Raw genomic sequence first — 23,328 nt, 5'->3', positions numbered from 1 at the left:
TGTCAACTCTACCCAGCTTACTGAGCTTTAGCAATCTTGTTGAACTACGTTGCAAAAGATGTTGTTGTGTTTGGGGAACTAACTGCTTCAGCAATCGATAAATTACAGACCAAGCATATAATATGTGCTTCCTCAGGCTTTCCAGTTTTATCTGGATGTATGGCAAATAGAACGTGGGATGACTTCAGACATTTGCTATTCAGAGAACTTCCTAATGATCTATCATTTGCGTGCATGCCTTCATGCCTTCCTGACTTGCTAAGGTCAGTATGCCTGAGAAAAAAAAAAAAATGACAGGAGATGTGGCTAAAGGAGAAAACTTTTGGCCTGAAGCTGTAGTAAGAGTATCATTTGAAAGCTATCTATATAAATGCAAAAAAAAAAAAGACATGCAGCCTGATTATTCCTGCACACTCAACAGTGACTAGAGGCAAGGTGGCCTTCGGGTACAAAGAGAACAATAAATGACCTTTCATGGTGTGTGTCAAAGGAATGGAAAGAGCAGTATCTCAATTCGTGTACATTTTTTAGTAATAACATGTGGCTTTATGCCAACGCTCTGAGATCTCTGCATATAGCATCTATTGAAAACATGGAAAATTAAAGTTCCAGCACCTAGAAGATGCTCATGCATTTTTTGTCTATAGAAGTGTCCTTGAACTACCACATTTTCTCACTGAAAATGAAAGAAATTGGATTAATTTCCAAAAGGCACACCTCTCTAGTATTAAAAGAATACTGCACTGCTTCTAACCAGTATAAAGTGTTATAATTAGACCCTATGGTACATACCCTAAGTAGGTTACCGTTACTGCTCTGTATCCTGCTCCAGTGGAATCAACAGAATTTATTTTAAAATTAACATCTGTCAGTCGTGTAAAGACAAATGATTGGTGCAGTAGACACTCAAGCAGGGAACAGTACAGCTGTTAGATGTCACAAACAGATCAACATGCTTGGAACTTGTAGAGAAAGAAACCATAATTAACAGTGTTCCTGCTTCTTTAAGGCAATCATGGTAGGCAAGCAGATCACATGCCTTTATCTAGCTACCCATTTCCAATACAGCCAAATTTCTAGTTCTCACTTAGAAAAAGCTGTAACTGCACTCAACACATCCTTCACAATGAATCTGTTATTTTGATTGATTAGTTTTTTTTTATTATCTAGCACATTTCAGTATCTGTTGTATAAGAAAATAACATAACACTAATCAATTTCAATAGTGGTCTACTTCATTTTCCCACATAAACACAAAGTCAACTGGAAATAATTCTGACATATTTGGGAACATTAGATTAGCACTGCTGTAAAAGCTGAAGAAGTGAACCCAACTCTGAGACTACAACATGGGCTAAAGAAACCATGACCTTCCTCAAAGCTGTGGAGCAAACCAAAAGGATAAAAAAAATAAAATCACAGTCTTCCCCTCAACCATCTTCCCTCAGAACTTGGCCATGCTTCTTTTAGAGGCTAAAAAGATCTGGCAGCCTGTGAGGTAGAGTTGATGACAGTCTTCATCTCACATCTTCTCCCAAAGAGCTACTTCTGCTAGCTTTTTACACCAGCATTGTGCAATACTTCAGATGTTCAAGTGAAAAGACTTATTCCACATGGTTTCTGCTACTTGACAAGTGGTAAGGAAATTCTTCATGCTCTTTTCATGCACTTTTAAATACCTCTGTTTTGGAAGGGAGACATATTCTCGACCTTAATGTCCTGACAGTGATTTGAATATGAGACAAATTACGGTGTGATGACTAAATACAATGACTAAATACAGTCACTGTAATGTATCTGTTACTTAAGCAGTGGGATGACTTGAACTACAATACCTATTCCTCTATTCCTCGCTCCTTTTCAGCAGTGTCTTTTCTCTTTCAGCTAAATGCATTAATTCAGTATTAACCTAGAAATTCTGAAGCTGTTGAAAAAAGAAAAAATCTTAATTGAACTAGAATGAGAAACAGGTTACCAAAAAACCAACAACACTTCACAAAACGTAGTCAGATACCTCCTCATGGATAACCTAAGTAGGCTAGACAACTTAAAACCATAAACAAAATAAATAAACCAGACGCAAAGGAGAAAGAACAGAAAGCAACTTGACTCAGCTCAGAAGACTGTAAACATGATTTTAAAAACAACAAAACAATCCCTTTTCATTCTGTGTTATCATGCCACTTTAACCCTCTCAAACTAAAGATTTATATTTTTTTTTGTTCCTTCTCAGAGGGATTGATTTGCTGTTTCAGAATGGTCAATTAAAAATGTGCTTTACAAATTAAACAATTTTACAGAAAATAACACAAAATACTTCATATCTCATGTGATGAAGATCTGCCATTTAATTGCAGCATATTCCATTTTCCTGGTCATCTCTGATGATGGAAGAGCTTCCTGGCAGGAACCTGTACCAGCTGTCACAGCAGAGTCCATCAGCTCTGTCATAGCATTCCAGGCAGTAGTGGTGCCCACCTGTGATTGCTTACTAAATGTTTTCAAGTGATTTAAGTAAACACTCTTTCTCTATACAGGATCTGCTAGTTTTCCTACTTTTATTTTTTTTCCCCTCTGTACACATGGGAAGAGAGAGTTCCATACTGGACAATACAGAAAATGTAATGTTTAAATATAATTCTTCCCTCAACACTCTATATCCCTTCAGCTACATCTGTCCTGCAAGAGGCAATTCTACCAATATATAACCTATTATATCAACCTATTTTGTATCCTTGCTATCTAAGTGCTAAGCTGCAGCTTTGTATTGTTTCTCTTCAAGACAGATGACACTACCCTGGAGGCACTTTGTTGATGTGACGGCTGCTTGAAAAACCTTAGATCAGTGTTTCAAACACCACACACAGGGGAATAACTTCTAAGATGCATCTTGTCCCTTCAATATTACAGTCAACTATGGCCCCTGCCCAGTTACATACAACACCAAAGTTACTGCTAACAAAAAAAAATCATCCCTAGGGAAGGCTTCAAGACAATCTGAGATCATTTTGGTCCTGAAAGACCATTTCATTCTCTGATAAACAAGAGAAACCTGAGTACCAGCAGAGGCAGAGCCCCAGCACCCACCCCTCTCCACAGAAGGGGACACTCCATTAAAGGCACATGAAATATACATGACCATTCAAACTAAGGATAAGGAAAAATGCATGTACACTTATGTTCGTGAGAAGTGGTTCATGCTGCCATCTGTGCCTCTTAAAGAGAACTGATGTGAAAATAACAAAAAGAATCTTCTGAATACAGTCAGCCTCCAAATACCAACTCTTTGTTGCAGGGTCAAGAAGCAGAGAGGATACAATAAATACTCTGGGACTTCTATAAAATCCAAAGCACGTAGAAAAACACCTTTAATATAATAACTGTTAAAAATATCGATGCATTTTATATATGAATATATTCCTTAGATATCTAAAGGTTCTCTCCTATAGAAAAACAAAACAAAAGAAACAACCACAAATTCAAATGGCTAAAACTTAGCCAAACATTCATTGGCTTACAAAAGAGATCCTTCACCTTACTGTGGCCCAATAAAACTCAAGAAATGGAGTATGTGCTACAACAACATACATTTGTTTTCCCAAGGGAAATACAACATAACCACATCAAGAACTACACAAATAATGATCCTGTACTAATTGTTCTGTGTACTGGCTCACAGCCATATGCCATATGTTTTTAAACTTGCATATGAGTAAGTGCTCTGCATCAAATTCTGGTGTAAATAATGGTATCACAACAAAGATTAACTAATAGCCATACATATTGGTATCCATTTATATTCTACTTACATAATTTGCTCAGAGGCTGTACTAATATCCATTTTCATTAACAATAAATTTCTATCACAAATATATATGAAGAAACTCATTTTAAATGGATTTCTACCTCATTAAGCTCTTCTTAATGAGTCTGGGGATAGAGCTTCAGAATAAATGAACAGAAGTATTTTAAGTAAAATTAACTGAACTTAAATAAAAATAGCTCATACTTAACAACACCCTACAGCTAATAGAATTGAGCCAGCTTATGCACTAACCACCTAGTGTTATTTCATCATTTTTATAAAGGTCTGCTTTAGAAAGAGCAACCTCACAGAACACCAATGCAAAAGAGCCTAATTTAATACAACCTATGTGTAACAATGGCTATTAATGAGAGCATATTGCCCCTTGCTGTGCAACAGTTAACTGCAGTAAACTTGTTTGATGACTGTGGTCAGGTAATAAAGTTTAGTTTCTTACCATGCTGATCTGTATCACTTGATATTATTTTTTTTTTAATGTGGTTTTGAAAATGAAATCTTAGGTCTTCATATGAGATCTGACGAGCTGAGTTCCGCAGCAGCCCGTGCTACCTTTGCTAGAGCCAATCCCAACTTGTCTGCCAGAACTCGCAAGAGGAGGAGGGGAGAAGTCATCTACTCAGTGAGTTGGGACATGGAGGCAGAAACCTAAGAAATAACAGAAGCAGCAACTGCAAAACTTTAACTTTTCTCGTTAGCTATGGATGCTCATTTCAGAGTGATGCACTTTTCTTCAGACCTTAAATCTGATCTCTAGCTATACAAATCCCCTTTGTTTAACTGTGTTATTTGTTTTTCTCTCTGCTTCCAAAAAAGGTTACTGAGAAAAAACCCTCTGACGTGGAACCTCAGTAAGCTGAATCCAAGCTCACTGCTTTGTAAAGCAGCAACGAGCAGTACTTCCACTGCTCAGTGTTGGCCTTTAGTTTTCATGCAGGAGCCACACGGCACGCTATTCCACAGCAGCTTACACCACCCCACTAGAAAAGAAGCTAAGCAGCATTTTTCTCATCCAAACAAGCCAACCAACCCACCAGCTTCCAGGCAGCAGTAGGGCTTTTAAAATATGAGCTGTTAAAACACTTTCTTTTCTGACGCTACAGCCTCTGTACGTGGCTACCTGTCTCTCCTCAGAGACCGCTGACGGACCGCAGGTCCTCTCGCACGCCAATGAGCGGGTAGTCAGGCGCTGCGCCTCACAACGCCTCAACCGAGACCCGCGAAAGCCTTACTGCAGGCACAGGCCCTGCTGACCCGGAAAAACAACGCGCACTGCACCGTGACCCCGCCGCCGCCCCGCCCAAGCTCTACGCCAGCTCTCACGCCGCTCGCCGCCGCCTCCCGTGTGCCCTCCGCCCCATGGCGGCGGTACGGCCGGTGTTGGCTCGGGCCCTGCTGCAGCAGTGCCTATTCGCCCGGCTACAGGTGAAACCGCCCGAGCGCGGGGCGGAAGCCGAGTGGGAGGAGGTAACGCCCAGCGTGGCCGCCCCGCTCGGCGCGGTCTCGCCCCTTCCCCTGGGGGTGGGGTGGGGCTGGGGGCGCGGGGCTGCCTCACTGTGGCCCACCCGGCTTTGTGGAGGGCGCAACAGAGGGACGGCACCTCTGGTTCTTACAGCACTCAGGCAGACCGATATGTGATCCTCGTGGTAACTGCCATGAGACTTCAGGAGATCTGCCTTTTAGCGACTCCAAAATCTATAATTGGTTCCCGCTTACATTCATTCTTTGAGAGTTTTCATTAGTGTTTTCAGCTGTCCTAGGCGATGGGCACATAGGCACACAGCTGCTGCCCCTCCCGGCGCGGGGAGCGGGAGAAGCAGCGGGTCAAAACAGAGGGAGATCACTGCCAGTTACTGTCACGGGCAAAACAGCGTTCACCTGGAGAATTTGTGTTAATTCATTGCCAATTAACAAATATCTACTTAGCAATTTGGGTATTGGAAGGAAGAAAATATCTAGATGCATGGGGAAGACAGTCCTCTTCCTCTGGCAGGCTGAGCTTCTGGCACCTGCTGTGATCTGCACTCTCAAGTGTTCCCCTACCCCTGTGCGGTCAGTGCAGGTCACACTGCCACTGCTCGCTGAGGGACTGGAGCACGGGAGGCTGTGATCCACACACCACATATCTCCTGCTGCTCCTCCTCGCCCTTTTCCTGCCCACCAGAGCAGGCTCTGCCAGGCTACAGGCCATGTAGGAGAATGGCAGCTCCTCCATGGCATAGCTCCTACTCCTTCCATGTTCACCTACCTCTTGCACGTCCAGGTTCCTTTTCTGGGGCTTTCTGTCCTTTCCTAAATACACTTTCACAGGGGTGCCACAAGTGCTGGCTGTCTTTTAAATTATCCAAACAGAGGCATGTGTTTTGGTTTTTACATATCATGCACCAGATTGGTGCATGATATGTAAAAGGTAGTTATGCTGTTTAACTCTCTTACTTGAAGATTTAAATATCTTAACCAAAATTGGTGGGAAGGTAGTAGATAACACTGAGGGAATCTGTATGAGGTTTGTCCAATGCGAGCAGCAGGTATTTTTCAGACGTGAAACTTCACTGGTCCTTACAAATATTTCCTGGATATCTGGGCTTGTAAAGAGAAATCTGTTGTAACAAGAGCTAGTTACCCTACAGCAAAGAACTGTAGAAATTTCATGGTTTCTTTAGTCTTTAATGGCTTTCATTAGAGGTCATTAAAAGGCATCATTGCTTCTGATGCTTTCTTGTAGGATAATGCTACTCCATATAAATGTACTAATGAAAAATAAAGCAATATAGGCCTTATAAGGTATTATTTATGTAAACCAGTGTGTGCATAGTGACCTGTAACAGCTAAAAAGTAGGTCCTCACCTTGAGAAACTTCTAGTGAGCCATAAATAGTGCATTATGTAGGTGGCTTTGAATAGCTTCTGAGCTTTAAGAGACCCTTGCAGGTACTGGGAACTCCGAGTAGATGTTCTTTATCAGAAAAAAGGCTGGAAGTGTACTTTATACATGAGTCACCACTCTTCATTATGTTTTCACAATTGTACCTTTATGACCTTCTGAGGATTACTAGGTCTTGTATATGCAGAAATGTTGGTGAAATAAGATCCATTAAAAGTTTATATGCGTGCAAAATCCTTTGGAGGAAAGAAAGGAATTCCGTTTAAATCAAGTGGAAAATATGATGAGATTGGGTATTTCAAACTATAGGAGAAAAGAAATGTAAAAACAATCATCTAAAAAGTGTAAGTACCTACATTTAATGCAGTGAAAACTGTTTCTCCCATTCCTTATTTCCCTTGATTTATCTTCTGTTTAAGATACCAAAAGTGGTAAAAAATACCCGGTACAGGTTGTTCTGTGACCCATGGTAGATTATGGAATCTCTCTTTGATGCAGCAGAATGGGTGAAATATGAATAACATTTCTCACTGTTCAGTGAGCCCGAATAAAGATGTCAAAGAATACTTCATATAAGTTAGTTCCACAAATTTGCTTCCTATGGATTACAAAGCATCTCTGTTTTCATTATCAGTTGCATTACATTTTTCAGAAAAAACATGCTGACATAACATTTTGCAGAATACGTTTAGGTTTTGCTAATGAAATCCTGCATAGTTCAGATGAATATATTTTGTAAAGAGGGTGGGAAGAGGTCTTAGTTGTTTATCCTGCAGAGGAGCTAAGGCTGGCTGCGTGGCCTGAGGGACTGGGTACTTCAGCCCTCTGTGAAGCAGGTTGCCTACTCTGATGATTACTTAGGACAGCTTTACTATTTTTATTAAAGCCAGTGTTGCAGAGTAACTTGTTTTGCTGCTTTATTTATGTAGACATTTTACTGATAACAGCAAATCCACACAGCACAGCTGCCTGCCTGTCACTATGTAAGTTCTTTCCAGTGACTGTTTGCTTGTCAGCATGTTGCATTTGTAACTTTCTTATTTGTGTTATTTTGCTTGACGTTTCCTGGGTTAAATGTAGCTCTGAAGAGCTAGGACGCCTGGAGTACCAGTGTAAGACTTGAGGACTGATGTGCATTACTATTAGATTAGCTGCTTAAATTCAGTTTTAAGTCTTCCACACGGTTAAGAAAATTAAAAAATAATTTTAAAAAATTGTAATACATAATAGGTTGAAACCTATGATTTAACATGTTGTAAATAAGTGTTCAAATATAGTTCTCAATCACAGTTGAAACTGTTTCAACTTGTGAACACTGGATAGTTCTCATCCATAACATGTTTTCTAGGCATTGTAGAAGATAATAAACATATAATGTAAATAGAAGCATCCTCTCACAGCATTAACTTGCCTCCGAATTCAGATTTTTTCATTTAATTTCAAATTTAATTGCTGTGAAACACTGAAACCAATATATATCTAATTTTGTGATGAAAAAGTGTATTCAAAATTAAACATCGAATCATGAGAGAGGCTGAAAAATAATGTTAGTTAATCCAATAGTTAATAATGAACATTTTTAGGTATCAGGCCTTAGAGTCCTAAATGTTACTTTATTTGCCTTTTTGTATTTTTAAATGAGCTTCCTGCAGAATATTGTTACTTCCATGTGTGAAAATGTACAAAAACTTTCAGCAGTCTCAGGATTGGAGTAATCATCTGCGAGGTGTGCAATATAGCATAATCATTTATTTCTAATTTAGTGTTCACATATATACAATGTAAATGTATTTGACCTACTTCATCGGTAATTTTTTATTAATAAGCATGCATGCATTATTATTCTTTATTAACATCCTGATGCTAGTCTGGTTCTGGAACTAATATTTAGCTAAACGTGAAAGACTGTCTATCCTTTGGCAGCCTTTATTTCTCTCTGTCATTTGAATAGAGAATTTGAAATGCCATTTAAGGTTCAGGACATCAAATTTATTGCAGTATTTATGAAATATGGCAATCATTTGGGAATGGGAACCTGCATAATATTCTGCAGTGGTCAAAATGAGTTTTGAAAGGTGCTGTTTACAGCTTTTGAAAGAATCTCAGCATGTGACATTTTGGCTACAAAGAGCACTCTCCTTTTCCAGAAATCAGTAACTAGAAAAATAGTTAAGAAGGTATAGCTCTCCTTAGTCATTGCCTTGAGCATTTTGTTCCACAATAGCGATAGGATGAAATCTCACGTGTATAGTTGTTTTCTTTACCAAAAATCTCTATCTTTTAAAGAAAAGGGGGGTGAGTAAAAAAAAGAAAGAAAAAGATAAAGGTTTGTGGTTTTGGTTTTTTGTTGTTGTTGTTTATTTTAAGAAATGATTCATATTTATTATCCTTTTGTTTTGATAACATTGAAAGTAATGAATCCTTCCTGCCCCAATCTAGTTAGCATCTCTTAGGTAGTATTTCTTAGTTTCTCTGAGCTGACATTAATTTTCCTTCAAAGAGGAATGTAAGGATAATTATTCTTGACTAAACAGTGGTGAGAGGGTAGGATTTGTTGTTATTGTCAAGCTGTGTATGCCTTCTGTTACATTCACTTACACTTGAACATGAAACAGCATTCCTGTTCATTGCGTAGCCAAATAGCTTTATTGTCTTAACAAAGCACTGGTTGTTGCACATGTATTCTTTGAACTAAACCAGAGAGAAAAAAAAGTTACAAAGGAATTGCTTTATGCTTTCTTGTTAGTACAGACCTAATCCTTTCCTCAAACAGTTCTTTCAAGTAGTCTCCTAGATTGCTAAAGAAGTGGGCATATCCTTTGCCCTATACAAATCAAGGGAGAAGTTCCATTTTATCAAAAAGATTTCACCTGAACTGATGGATATTTTTGATAACTTTATATTATTCTGAACAACTTCATAATTGTTGGTCATCATATTTAAATTGGTCATCATATTTAAACATACAATCAACAAACTGCTTTGTTAGAATTATCCTTTACCAGTTTATTTTCAACATGAAAATATAATTCAGTTCACTGGCAAGTCCCATGGTATTTGACATATTTTATAATTGTAAATAAAGCCATAATTCACACTGTAAATTATTTTATCTATAATAATAGTAATACTGTAAATGGTGTATTACAACTAAATGTGGCTTCACATGCAGCTAACAAATTCACTTAATTGCATGTAGCAGCATTGTGCAGGTAATCAGTTTGTATCTCATAAACTTTCATAAGCCTGTAAATTTGAAGTCTGAAGCTATAGGAAATAAGTAAGACTAATCTTGGGAATTTAATTATTGTAGTTTTGTCATTTTCTGTACCAATTTTAATGATAAACCTGCATGGTGGACAATGAGAAAGATTGATACCGTTTTCTGTAATCTTTTGTAGATCCAGAGAGGACTTGTTATCTACATATGCTTCTTCAAAGGTGCTGATGAGGATCTTGTTCCAAAAATTGGTATGATATAATCCTTATGAATTCTTGTATTGTTTCAAAAAGAATTAAGTGGTAGCAGCAGAGAAGGCGGCAACCATTTAGACTAGAAGTCAAAAAGCCATCAAATAGCATCATTCCAAATCAGTCAGCTGGCTGAAAGAACAGCTTGGTTGGTTATGTTTCATTTGACAGCTGTCCATATCTCTTACTCTGTCTGTTCATGATTAACCTGTTAGAAAATCAATTTACACTGAATGTTCATGATGAAAACACTCTAGCAAACAGAGAAAGTGCTGCACCTACTAATGGACATATTACAAGTATCAAGCAACATCTTCAGTCTAGGACAGAATTGAACTTAGAGAAGATGGTTTTCAAATAATTCATGGCTTCGTTTAAGAGGTATTTTAATTTTGATTTCCCTGTATGTGCTGAATATTTAAAACTGTAGCCAGTAGAGGGAGATGGGTGGATAAGTAACCAGTGTTCTTCACATCTCATACTACATATTGTTAGTCTTTCTGGATCAGAAGTGATAACAGAAATATCTGTAGTTCATTCACTCTTCTCCGCATGCATTTTTAACATTTACATTCTAGTGGAACTGATGCTGTGAATAAGGTCAAACACTAGTGATTTCTGTCTGCCTTCTTCCAGTGTAGTTTTAGCTAGTTTTTCATTTTTTGTGGGGTTTTTTTGTGTGTGTGTGTGTGGTGGTGGTGGTTGTTATTGTTTCATTCGTTGGCTGCTTGCTTTGTTTTGTTTTGTTGTTGTTGTTGTTTTTTTACTTTTATTTAATTTCTTCTGCCTCTCTTCATCATTCACTAGCACTGGATCACTTGGGGAATTCAGTGATGATGTGTGTTCCACATAAAAATGCCCCATTTCTGTGGCTTGCTGATATTAGTAGTTTCACAAAAGGTCATGTAACAGTAGTCTATATCAAGATCCATGCTGGGACCAGCAGAAAGACCTAGCAATGTGCAAGCACAGGTGGTATTGAAAATGCTGAGAACAGCTCTTGGTCTTCAAGGGCACGGTCTTTCTGTGATGCTAAACTAAGTTGCAATCTTTGGGTGTATTTAAAACAGCATGATACGAAAATTGATTTTGCGCTTGTGAGAATTTTATGATACTTGAGAATAATCACCTTTTCAGCTTTGTGAAAGCTGAAACAGGCCAGAAAAAGAAAGTTCTGTTTACTATTAGGAGATTTATCCACTGCCATCTGTCTAAGTGTCTGTTTTATGGATTTTTTTTTCTTAATATGTTTTGAAACTGTTTAAATTAGTCTGTTTTTTTTTTTTCATGGGTTTAGAGAGATGACTAGTATTCTCACAGCTTTTAAAGAGTTGGAGGAAATTTTGGGGGAAGGATTTGATTGTTATAGAAACATTAGAAAATGTAATGTTATCAAACACAACAATTCTATTTGCAAGTATACACATTGCATTTAATGGACCAAATTACATCTCTGACCTGCTGCCTTCTCTCTCAAAAGGCTGACACCTGCATGTCTTTAAGTGGAAGACTGAAGGGTGCTCACTCTGTGTGAGACCAAACTGCTGAGCCTAGGGCTTCAGCAGGATCAGTTCAGTGTTGGATACTGCTGCCAACTACTCCAACTAAAATGAAAAGAAAGTCAGGACAGAAATGTCTCCAAGTGTATCAAAGATGGTCTTATCTCATACAATGCGTACTCTTGTGTAAATGTTGCCTGAGTATCAGGTAATAACTTTAGGGTCACTAATTAGATCCTGGGTTCCTTTGGGGAGCTCCAACTAAAATAAACTGCAGGATTTCAACGAGCCGACCATTGTCCCACCCACAATAACTCTTTATTTAGACATTCTATATTGATATAAATATCCTTCACATTTTTCACAATACTCTGACATCTTAACTGGTTAATAGTATTTATTGACTGTCCATGCTTTGTTTTACTAACTGTCAGCTTCTTTTACTTGAGTAGCTTGTCCTATGTTGGAATATCTTGTAGAATCTTGAACCTTGTTTTATGATGTTGTATTAGGTCCTGTTTGACTTACTTTAGTTACACTAATTTTTATTTTATTTGCAGTCAACGTTCTGTTGAATGTTAAATTAAGTGAAGATGAAAATGGGGAGTACGTATCTGTCCTTGATTTACCAGGCAATGTGCTCATCATACCACAAGCTACGCTGGGTGGTAAACTGAAGGGAAGAAAGATGCAGTATCATGCAAACATTGAAAAAGAAAAAGGAATGGAACTTTATTCTCAGTTTGTGACTTTGTGTGAAAAGGAACTGGCTGCAAATGCCAAATGCATGGAAGCAGGTGTTCTTGTTAAGCATGGCACATATGGAAACAGACAGGTGTTAAAACTGGATACAAATGGACCTTACACTCATCTGGTTGAATTCTGAAAAAATAAATACTATCACAGATACAATACTGGCTGTAACTATTGTCTTTTTTTGTTTTCTAAGCATTAATATATTTAAAGGATTTGGGAACAACAATATAAGAAGGACATGCACTCATCTGTGCTGGTGTTATTAATCTAATTAAATAGAAGAATGCCTTAGAGTACTTTGCAATAATAAGCATGCATTTCATGTACATATTCATCTGAAGTACTTAAGTATGCTTAAAATAATTGAGATTGATCCATTTATAATGTCTCATTTGGATGTTTTTTTTTTTTTGCCAGAATTTTAGTAGTAGGGTAATGCATACGTTTGTTACTTCAAAATAATTACAAAAGTATTACATACATTAGTTGTAGTAAAGTACACTTGAGAAAGCAAAGATTATGGATTAAAAAGAAAGAATCACAGAATCATCGGGGTTGGAAGAGTCCTGTGAAGATCATGTAGTCTTATCTCCTTGCTAAAGCAGGCTCCCTAGAGTAGGTTGCACAGGAAAGCACGCAGGTGGGTTTTGAATATCTCCTGACAAGAAGACTCCACAACCTCTCTGGGCAGCGTGTTCCAGTGCTCTGTCACCCTCAAAGTTAAGAAGGTTTTTTTCTCATATTCACATGGAACTTCTTGTGTTCCAGTTTGTGCCCATTACCCTTTGTCCTGTCTCTGGGCACCACTAAGAGAGCCTGGAGGAATGCTGTAGACGTAATTATTTTTTTACCTGATTTCTTGGGTCAGACACTTAGTTATTGTCTTTCTGTTTTCCATGTATTAAATGCTATCTAGCTCACAAAGATACTGAAAGCAAAAATTCACTGAATTTTTAGCCCCTCAGTTGGTGGCTGCTAAATAACAAAGGCCTCTCTCCTCATGTGTAGAGGTAGGACTTCTAGGCAGTACTAGGACTGAACATAACCTACACAGGCATTGTGTGAAGAAATAGTGAGACGCATCGACAAACTAAAGTAAAGGCAGTACCACTGTATTGCTTTGTGGAAGTTTGTACTCAGAATGTCCTCAGATGTGTTTTGATGAGCTGCTTGCTATAACTTGTTCTATGTCCTTGTTACCTTTGTTTTGTTGTCTATTCAATTCTTTCCTAATAGGGCCTCAGGAAAAGGACTAGAATACTAAAATGCAGACAAAACAGAAATTGTACAATGTATACCGCAGTCTCATTGTTTTCCCTGCCTGCATTATTTCCTTTCACTTTTTTATCTACTGGATCTGAAACAGAGACTAGTTTTTATTTCTTATATTCACAGTGTTAGCACATTTGGAGTCTCAGTTCCAGCTGACCCCCTATGCAGTACTATGATAAACATTACTTAACGGACAGCATTAAGGAGATACAATGGGAAAATCTGTGTTCTAAGGCAGTGAGAACAGAACGTTACAATGTGGCAAATTGAAAACTGATTCAACCTGAGTCGAGTTTCTCCTTTGCTGCTGCATCATAGTTTTTGAAGTCGGTAATTTAAAAGGTTTTAGAGTGAAATTAGACAATTATATGGTTTTCAGTAATTATCCAGAATTCAATTTTAAAAAGATAAATTATTCTGGAAAAGATGTAAAACCTCATGCTTAGTGTGCATGCCAGCTCGTGCAATCTTAAATTGTGATTATTTACAAATATTCTATGCTTAACTTTATTTTTAATAGAACATAACGACGTATACTTTACAAGCTCAAACTATACAATGAGAATCACATTCTTTAGGTACAAAGCTCATAGTTTTGATAAGAGAGTAGTAGTATTTTTCACACTAACATAATATACAGTTAATAATTATGAAATACTTAAGAATGTTGAATTCCTGACAATTGGGATTCTCACAATTGAACATATCTACTCACATAAATGGCCTAGAAATATTAGCTAGATCCCAAACTAGATATTTATTTATTAATAATTAACAGAATATGAGTCATGAGTTGTTTTCTTTTTAGGGACATTTAAATAAGATTGTCCGGCTATGAATAACTAATACAATTTTTTTATGATTTGTCTGCTTGAGAAATCTGTTTTTATTTCTCCTCCTGCTGTGGGCCAAATCCTAAAAAGTGCTGAGTAACACCACTTTCACTGACCATACAGGAATTGCAGTTATAGAGTTTCTCTCAAGAATTGATCCTTTGAAGAAAAATACAAAGTCTGCAGAACAACGTTTTTTTTTCTGGCTCCAGAAAGATCTTTAGCAGCCTGACAATTCATTCTCTATATTTGAAGAACTCTGCAAACCCAAAGAGGAATGAGCTTGAAAATATTTAGTGAAAAACAGACTTCAGACCAAACTCCATCTTGAACTGAAGTCTCATGTAAAGTATATAAATATTTCTGTATTTCAGTAGCTCTTAGGAGATGAGAGAAATGTTGAGTTTCTGTTAAAAGGTGGCATCTTTGTGTATTATCTGCCAGTTCCTGATTTATTGTATCTGTCCTGGGATACTGATTTCTGCCATCTTCTGCCACAGCAATTGGCAGCTTGTTGAATGATGTGCCCTTTGTACTCCTTTATTTATGTCTACTATTGATTCACGATCCATTTACTAAAAGAAGCTATTTCTGAATAACGTGATGGACCATACTGATGAAGAAATTGATTACAATTATTTTTTAAGCAAAATGCTCGCTACTTTCTGACATGAATATATGCGCTAAACAGATGACATGGCATTGCTTTAGTTTTTAATTCTATGACTAGGCAAAAACTCAAATAACTATCCTGTTCTATACTCAGAATCAGTTCTCTACGATGTTTAATATTCCACACTTCCTTGAAATAAACTATGAAATGAGTGATCATTATGCTATTCTAGTGCGGCCTCCAATTCAACCATCACACAGAAGCTGTTCTGACAGGTTTTTATGACCTTGTTTGCAACGTACCCCTCAGTATGGATAAGATGAATGTGCATGGACTATGGACTGTGCTCTCATAAAACTAATGAGTAGAGATGCAATAGTTTGTTTTTGAGTCAGCTTCCTTTCCACGCCTTTTGTGTAAATCTTCACCTCTATTGTTACGTACAGTACACAACATAAAAATATTGGTCCAGAATTGCAAAGTAATAAACATCTATATTTACTCCCTCTGAAACCTATTCCACAATAAGCTTGTCTTCACCAAAGTAAAATAAACAGACCCTTCTTTTGCTTTGAGCAGTCTTCAGCATTTTACCTAAATGCCTTAAACACGTGTCCCTGAATTGATCAACTCTGCTCTGAAGAACAGAATGGCTGTGGAGATGTCCATCCACATTTGAAAGTACAGTTATTGAAAATCTCTGAGTTTGGTACAATTGCCATCTTAAATTCATGGAGTTTTTTGCAATCCATTTCTTACTGGGGCCTCTATGATGCCATATATCCTGGTAATAACAGAACTGCTATTGCTATTAGCAGTCCACAAGCTTTGTCCTGAGTTTACGGGACCTCTGGCTGGAGTCTTATCAGACTTCCTTTGCCTGAACTTTCCCTGATCTTGGAGCCTTAGTTTTATTTGATTTATCTGTAACAACAATTTTTCTAATGGCAGGAGACTATGGCTATTTGTTTTACTTTTGCTTTGTATGGTATAACCACAGTTTTATGTAGCTATTATTAGTAAGTAGCTATTCTATTTAGAATTATGTATTTATGACTCTAGTGTAACGTTAAATTATAGACAAATAAAGGCCTGTTAGGACAGCAGTGACCTTAAGAAGTGAAGACACTAGCTGCAGTGTAGGGGAATACAGGCATGAGGTGATAAGAGATGGAGCACAGACTGGCACTGGAGACCCCAAGACTATAAACAACTGTCCAATTAAAGAAATGCAGACCAGGAGCTGGACAAAACTGGTTTAGGGGTAAAAACAACAATAAAGATTAAGTATCTAATATAAATAAAATGCACCATATGTAGTTGCAGGCCAATAAAGAAAAGCAAGGTGTAAAACAGTGGCTGGTAGACCCTGCTCCAGACAAATGGCAAAATGGTTAGCATAACCAACACCATTTCATAAGGCAGATGGCCTTATGGTGGGTGATGGGTGGCAAAAGCCTTATTTGAAGGCATGTTAAAATAGCCCCAGGTTAATTAAAAAAGAGGAAAAGGGGAAGAAAGAAGAAACCATAAACACCAGCATCTCAGTCCTGCAGCTCAGGACTCTGGATGCTGATGGTTCACTGTACTCTCTCCACAAGCTGGAAACCATTAGCCTTAGGAACCACTATTGTTATGGAAACTTTCTATAAAATTTATTCATTTTCCTTTTTTTTTTTCCCTTTTTCTGCAATAATTAGATCTGAACTAGTAATAATTCTTTGATTACACAGCTCAGATTGCAGTTATAATAAATTTTATTTGACTCCGCACTTGGGGTGGGTTTCTTTTCGCACACAGATTTTGCATGTAACTACTAGTTTACTGCAGACTGTTGCTTTCCCATGTTGAAATGGCACCCCCTTGATAGGCCAACTTTGCAGTATTTTTCACAGGCTCCTTCAATGGAAATCTGATGTTTGATCTTGTTTACCACAAAAGCTGAACAAGAGTTTATTTCTTTATTGTGACTAAGCAACCACTGCTGTTTAGCACCGTGAGAACAAGAGAGTTCTGTTACTTATGATCTAATGAACTTCAATCTCACCTATGGTTTAAAAAGGATTTCTTTGGGGAGAGAGAGATCAATCTTCTAAAGCTTCCACTATCTTCTGGGTTTAGTCTTTAACATTCTCTGCTTCTCTTCTGAAGCTGGAGTGAAAGTATGCGATAAAGTGCTAGCGTGCTTCTCAGGAAATCCACAGCTTAGTTACCTAAAGTCTGCCATCAAACTCTATTCTGACTGCCTACATTTTGTAATTTATTTGTTTCTCAATTCTCATCTAATAAATGAGTTTTCATCTTTTTTCAGTGTGCTGCTACTTAAGATTGTATGTGCAGTAAAAGAATGGCTATCACTCTATCAGTGTTTTGCACAGCACAGTGAGGATTGACTCAGATGCACAAGCTGTTGCTTTCTATTAAAAAAGAGAGTCAAAATCCAAGAACAGAAATCAGAGCTGCCCCCTTAATGATTCTGTTGGGAAATGAGCACCTATAATTTGAGAATGTCTCTCAATGTTGTGAATTTGGTATCTGCTATTCCTTCTTAATCTCCTGAAGTTCCTTGAAAGCAACTCAGAATTTGGGGATCCATACAGTACGATATAACGTGAAGAATTCTGCTACTAGTAGTGCTTTGCAACTGGAGTTGAAAAGTAAATGGTATATGTGGACAAGAGAACAAAACAGCAGTCAGAATAGCCTGAATAATATGACTGTGTTGCACATTTTCTATTTAAATCAGCACTGTCCACTGCCAGTGTGTGGCTTTGGGCAAAGCAATTTTCTGCTCCACTTTTTCCGTGTATAAGACAGAGCGAAAATGGAGAAAAAAAAAGATGTTAAAAAACACTGTTTTTCTCCTCTTTTACTATAGGCAAAAAAACACCTCAGTTCCTGATTTTATTTTGGAATGCAGTATGCACTTACATCTTTCCATATTCCATAAGCTACATAAGTTTGTCTTTCATTACCACGTACCTCAGCTTCTGCCTTACTAACGTGTTTTGAGCTAATGTCCACAGAGCACACTAAGTACCTCAGCAAACTGCTTGCTATCCCACAAATAACTCTATACTATTTCAAAAGTAGGAATTGCCTACACAGCATGGAAATGCAGATAAATGATTTTCCTGTCACATTGTTCTAACTCACTCACTTGTGTCTTGTTACAGTGAATTTAAGATTGTTTTCTATTCACTTTAATTGTATTATTTAAGTGATGCAATATATGTCCTATTATATTAATATGCATTAAAAATGTAAGTGAAGAGGTTAGACTGTTTAGATGTGCTTCCTTAGAAATGAAATTGCAACACAGTTTTTGGATTAACAATAACAGCAAAAGAGTTCTGGGAGCCATTAATAATCAGTTGGCAAACCATATTTAGAATACACTATCGTGCTGCTAATTCTTGTCACAATACTTTATCTGGGATTCTTTAGGTATTTAAAGTGTACTTAAAAATGTACATTATTCATTTTTACTAGTGAAGACTGATCTTTTATTCACATGTTGAACGGTTCGGGATCTATGTGTCATGGTTTTGACAGGACATATTTGTCTTCCTTATCTCACACTTCCATTTTGGTAACTGTATCTAATGTTTTCTAGACCTGAATGTTACTTTTATTTACATTTTAGGATTAAAAATAATACCAGGACTCTGTAATTGCTTGACAGGAATTCAGATTTTGTGTATTTTATGCTAGTACAAAAATCAACTACGCTGGGAATATAAGCATTAAATTAAACTATATATCACTTTAAATATTAAATCTGTAAAAACAAACAAACAAGACCAACCACCACAAACAAAAAACACAGAGGAACAACCAAAGATTCATAACTAAGACTTTGCAAAAGCTGGCACACTTAAACTGTATTGGATTCTACCTGCCTCTAGAAGGCCCTTACTTGAGGGAAGTAAGTGTTTCACTTTCGGGATTAAAAGCACTAGCACAGTTCCTATCTCAGCTGAGGAAGCAATACTACAACCATGGATACTGAAGGCTACAGCAGTTCTAGAAATGCACATGTTATAATGCTTATAAGCAGATTACTTTTATTCAGATTAAATCCAATTGTAAATTGCCTGCTGCTGATGGTGTAACTGTTTGCAGAATCAAACCTTAACAGTCTGACTCTGTACTTGAAGTAGCTAGACAGTAAAATTTAATTGCAAAAAATAAAGAAAAAATAAATGTTTATACTTAAAATTAATCTAAGACATTCCTTACAAAGATTCTAAAATATAGTGTAATTAGGTTCTGTTTGCTATATAACTGCTTGATGATATTTCATCTGTTTTAAATTATGCTCCTAGTCCTGTGATTCTTACTCACACGGTCCCACAGAAGTCAGAGGAATGCATTCTTTTCTATTGCTGTCGAGTCATCAAGCTATAAGAAAGAAAAAAAGTTTTGCTTAGAGGCATATGTGACTGAAGAGGTATTTTACTATAACTGAAATTTGTTCGGCAGAACTAATTCATGCTCTAAATCATTCAACCCACTTTACCAAAATAGACTAATGAGAAGATTAATCAGTAGCTTTGTGCATTGCAATTATTTGCCAGTTGCTTATTTTATTAAATAATTTTTGTTGAAGATCAGTCAGTACTAATGGAGAGATGGGGGACTGAATTAATACACATTGAATACATCTCATTATCCTATTTTTGTCTATTTTAGAACAGAAAACTATAAATCCATAACAGTATTTTTTATTTCAGATTGAAATGGGTAAAGATAAAAATGGCATGCATTACTGCTGAAGTAGATGCTAATTTGAATCAATGCATGGTTAACACTCTTGTTGACCAATTTAGGAGGGGAAAATCATATTAAAGAATCAAGGTTAGCTATAAAACCAATAAATAGAGATTCTTATCCTCATAAAGCACTGCTGGCACAAAGCAGTCTGAAAGCTCATGTACTCAGAGATGAAAGTAGCACCTCATACCACTGTTCCTCATTACTCCCACTGACTTGTGTCTGTTTGGCATTAAAGCACCATTACTTAGAGCTGATACCATGTATATTGGGGTCTAGGAGGAAGGATTCTTAGAAAGAAGTGAGCAACACTGTATTTCTCCCTTCGAGATGCTTGGTCTTGCCCTATGCTTATGTAACATTTAGTATTATGAGATCCTGAATTGTGAGAGGGTCCTCTGCATGTCACCACAACAGAGTGAATAATAGCAGTAATAACAGCAATAAATTTCTAAAAACTATTCTAAATATTTTTATTGTTTATCAGCTAAACACAGTTGGCCCTTCTCATGTATTTCTAGGTCTTTCTGCTACCCCAAGAATGTCAGAAAGTACCTTTTGTTTTTTTTTCTGGAGTTTATTACTGAACACATTATAGCACCAACAGCCTTTGAATACAAATAGTTTGCTTGACCTTTCTCACAGGTTGAGTGGCAGACTGCTCTCTGTTGAGCAGCAGCAACTCATTTGCTCATCAGAAGGAGGTTAACTGAGCAAATAACTCTTTTCAAGGAGGGGGGGGAAAGGGAGAGTATATATTATTTCTGATATAGGGAGTATGAAAAATAACACCTTTATACCAGCAGGAGTTTGTAGAGTTGATTTCTGTGAAATATAATATGGAAACATTTTCAGATGTGAGACATTCATATATTATTCTTCATTACCACATATATTGGCAGAACTTTCTGGTAAAAGGTCACTGCCTCAGTGCTCATGTTTCTGTACAACAAGCAATTCAGTAAAAATGAAACCAACATCCATATACGGCAATGCAGCCGGATACTTTTAAATCTGTCGAATACAGTCAGGCAGTTCTCTGAGAACACTTTATCAAATATTCCTTAGTGATATATATATATACTTAGGTCATTCTGAAAGTAATGCCTCCTAATTATTTCCACTGAGACTACAACAGCTGCAAAGACTACAATGTGATAGCAAATTCTCAGCTACAAAACACTGTTTTTCAACACAGTCACCATTAGCTGTGCATTCTTGCCAGCCATGAACAAGAGCCTGCATGTCACACTCTTAAAAATCTGTGCCAGTGGAGTTGACCCACTGTCGCCACTGCTGAAACTCGCCACTCTCACTGTGCTCACATCTACTGTTTAGTCTCCATAAACATCCAGCAAGTGTCAATGAAGTGCCATTTTTTCTGCACAAGGGAATTCAATTCCACACCTTCTCCTCATACACACTTCCGTGTCAGACACCATTTTGTCAGAGTGCCCCTCTACTGTCTTCTGTCGCATGACAATAAAATCTAACAGTATATTGGCAGGGAAGCTTCAGCCTTTACTGCCATACCACCAACACCTGCCTCTGACGTCATGGGCCACCATAATAAAATAGGAGTCATTACTTTTGGAGCAGCCTTCATATGTGAGGATGAGGTTACAAGCTTATGTAAGGGCTGGGCACAATTTTGCTTACTTATCTTAGGCATTATTCCCTCCCCACAATGATTTGCACCAGTTCAAATAACCCAGCTTGTGGAAAGGAACCTGTGCTCCCCGCTCCATGGACTAACCAAACCACTGCTCCTCTATGGGAACACTAATAAAAAAGATTGTCTTTAAGATCTGTTATCCAGTCAAAATCAGCCTTCAGTTCCAGAAGGTGTTATTTTCTTCATCAGCTTTGTATAACGGCAGCTGAAGTAGCAGGATTAAAACCAGGACATCTTAATATCACCAAACTAATGCTGCCAGCAAAAACCAGACCTCATGCTTGCCTGCTAATTTCCTCTCCTAGTTGGCTGATGGAATGCGATTATACGTATATATCTCCTGACATGGTTGACCATCAGTTATAGAGCTGGAATAAGACTCCTTTAAAACTAAAAAACGGCTGATACATGTTTACCCTTCAGTATGACAGACCTCCAGCTGTGAAGACAGAATTCAGAACAGAACGTTCCCACAGCAGAAATTCTCACATAACCAGTGAACTCAGTTATGACAACTGTCAAGGATGGAGGCCGCTCCCCAGCAAACCGGCCGCTGGCTGGCTCCCCTGGCACCAGGCCGGCTGCCAGCTCTCCGCCCCAGGGAGCGCCGGCTCGGCGCTGTCCGCGGGGGAAAGCCCCGCTCCCGGCACCGCGAGGTTTATCCTCTCGGCAGCGCCACCCGTGTACGCCCGTTTTACCTCAGGGATTCCTGCTAGCGGCGCCCGCCCACGCCCGGCTCCCGTCCCAGAGCGCCAAGGCCCGGGCCGGCCGCAGCGGGCGCTCGATGGCTCCGGCCCCGATTGCACAGCCCTGAACAGCGGCAACTCCCTCCCGCGCCGGCGGGCGGCAGCGGTTCGGGCGCAGGCCCCCCCGCCCCTCCGCGCCGGAGAAGGGCGGGCGGAGCCGAGCCCAGCAGCGCCCCGCAGAGCGGTGCGGGAGGCTCGCGGCCGGCCCTGCAGCCAGGTACCGCGGGCGGGGAGCGTCGGTCCTACCCGGCCGGGCGGGCGCGGGGCGGAGAGCGGGGCTCTGGTAGCGCGGGCGGGTCCGTCGCATCTCCCTGCTCCGTCTCCGTCCCTGGGCGCGGGGAGGGAAGAGGCAGTTGTCTGGTGACCCTCCCCGCGGGGAAGAGGGGCGTGAAGGCGCTGCGCGTGCTCCCTCCTTCCGCCGATGGGAGAGGAAGGAGCGCGGGGGCCTCGGCAGCCGCTTGCAGCGCGGGCGCGAAGGCCCCGTGAGGGCGCGGAGCTGCCGGATGAACCTAAAAGAGCAGGGTGCCGGCAGACCCCCCAGGGCGGGCGAGGACGTTCGGAGCTGCCGCCAGGGGCTGAAGGTGGCTGGGCAAGGGGACGGGACTCGGCGAGCAGAAACACTGAGGGGAGCCGAGAGCTCACTGAGGGGCTGCCGGGGTCTGCGTGTGGAAAGTGCTTTATCACCGTGCGGCCGTCTGTATTTATCAGTGAGGCAGTCGAGCGGATTCGAAAACCGATCCCCGAGGCGACTGGGTGGCTTCCGGGCTCCCCGTCAGCGGCTCGGGGCGGCCGTCAGGCGGCGCTGGGGCCGCCCGCACCACGGGCGCAGAGCGCGGGGCGCCGAGCGGAGCTGACCCGGGCGGGGCCTCCTCGGGGAGCCGGTAGGCAGGGCAGGGAGGGGAGGTACGCTCCTCGGTGGCAGAAGCAAGAGGAGAAAGGCTCCTCGCTGCCGAAGTGTCACGGGCCGAAGTTGAAGGGTAA

At 39.3% G+C, this 23,328-nt stretch overlaps 3 protein-coding genes and 1 long non-coding RNA gene across 15 annotated transcripts in view; 2 read left to right on the top strand and 2 right to left on the bottom strand.

The window, feature by feature from the left end:
* The window catches only part of NUBPL (nucleotide binding protein like), a 120,388-nt gene extending 115,144 nt beyond the window's left edge, over window positions 1–5,244 (bottom strand). For 4 of the 7 annotated variants that reach the window (XR_002440902.1, XR_002440900.1, XR_002440896.1 and 1 more), the window contains exons 1-2: window positions 4,944–5,206; window positions 4,263–4,471 (exon numbers count right to left, since the gene is read on the bottom strand). The gene's annotated coding sequence lies outside the window, so the exon portion shown is untranslated. Of the gene's footprint in view, window positions 1–4,262; window positions 4,472–4,943 lie in introns of all 7 variants that reach the window. The other 3 variants (XR_002440898.1, XR_002440901.1, XR_002440899.1) reach the window with 3 other exon arrangements.
* Window positions 5,098–12,588, top strand: DTD2 (D-tyrosyl-tRNA deacylase 2 (putative)). The gene is made up of 3 exons (XM_021403810.1): window positions 5,098–5,290; window positions 10,108–10,177; window positions 12,237–12,588. Exons 1-3 carry the CDS (start codon window positions 5,183–5,185, stop codon window positions 12,560–12,562), a joined length of 504 nt encoding a protein of 167 aa, XP_021259485.1. The 5' UTR covers window positions 5,098–5,182; the 3' UTR covers window positions 12,563–12,588.
* LOC110402105 lies at window positions 10,185–22,432 on the bottom strand. 2 transcript variants are annotated; one of them, XR_002440905.1, is made up of 3 exons: window positions 22,300–22,432; window positions 19,498–19,554; window positions 10,185–10,385 (listed from the first exon to the last, which is right to left on the bottom strand). It is a non-coding gene; the product is annotated as an uncharacterized LOC110402105 (long non-coding RNA). The 2 variants fall into 2 exon arrangements; XR_002440906.1 differs by lacking the exon at window positions 10,185–10,385 and adding an exon at window positions 12,787–14,796.
* The window catches only part of HEATR5A (HEAT repeat containing 5A), a 63,013-nt gene continuing 62,114 nt past the window's right edge, over window positions 22,430–23,328 (top strand). For 3 of the 5 annotated variants that reach the window (XM_021403796.1, XM_021403795.1, XM_021403792.1), the window contains exon 1: window positions 22,430–22,564. The gene's annotated coding sequence lies outside the window, so the exon portion shown is untranslated. Of the gene's footprint in view, window positions 22,565–22,600; window positions 22,929–23,247; window positions 23,325–23,328 lie in introns of those variants that run through there. The other 2 variants (XM_021403794.1, XM_021403793.1) reach the window with 2 other exon arrangements.

The sequence above is a fragment of the Numida meleagris genome, chromosome 6 (assembly GCF_002078875.1).
Source record: "Numida meleagris isolate 19003 breed g44 Domestic line chromosome 6, NumMel1.0, whole genome shotgun sequence".
NCBI lineage: Eukaryota > Metazoa > Chordata > Aves > Galliformes > Numididae > Numida > Numida meleagris.
The sequence above is the reverse complement of the archived record's forward strand: the minus strand, read 5'-3'. Positions and strand labels throughout refer to the sequence as shown.

Bases quoted from the DNA above. Each gene is read 5' to 3' on its own strand.
- DTD2 (XM_021403810.1), top strand. From the start codon at position 5,183: ATGGCGGCGGTACGGCCGGTGTTGGCTCGGGCCCTGCTGCAGCAGTGC. The intron at 5,291-10,107 runs GTAACGCCCAGC...AATCTTTTGTAG, and splicing joins CGGAAGCCGAGTGGGAGGAG to ATCCAGAGAGGACTTGTTAT. The intron at 10,178-12,236 runs GTATGATATAAT...TTTTATTTGCAG, and splicing joins GGATCTTGTTCCAAAAATTG to TCAACGTTCTGTTGAATGTT.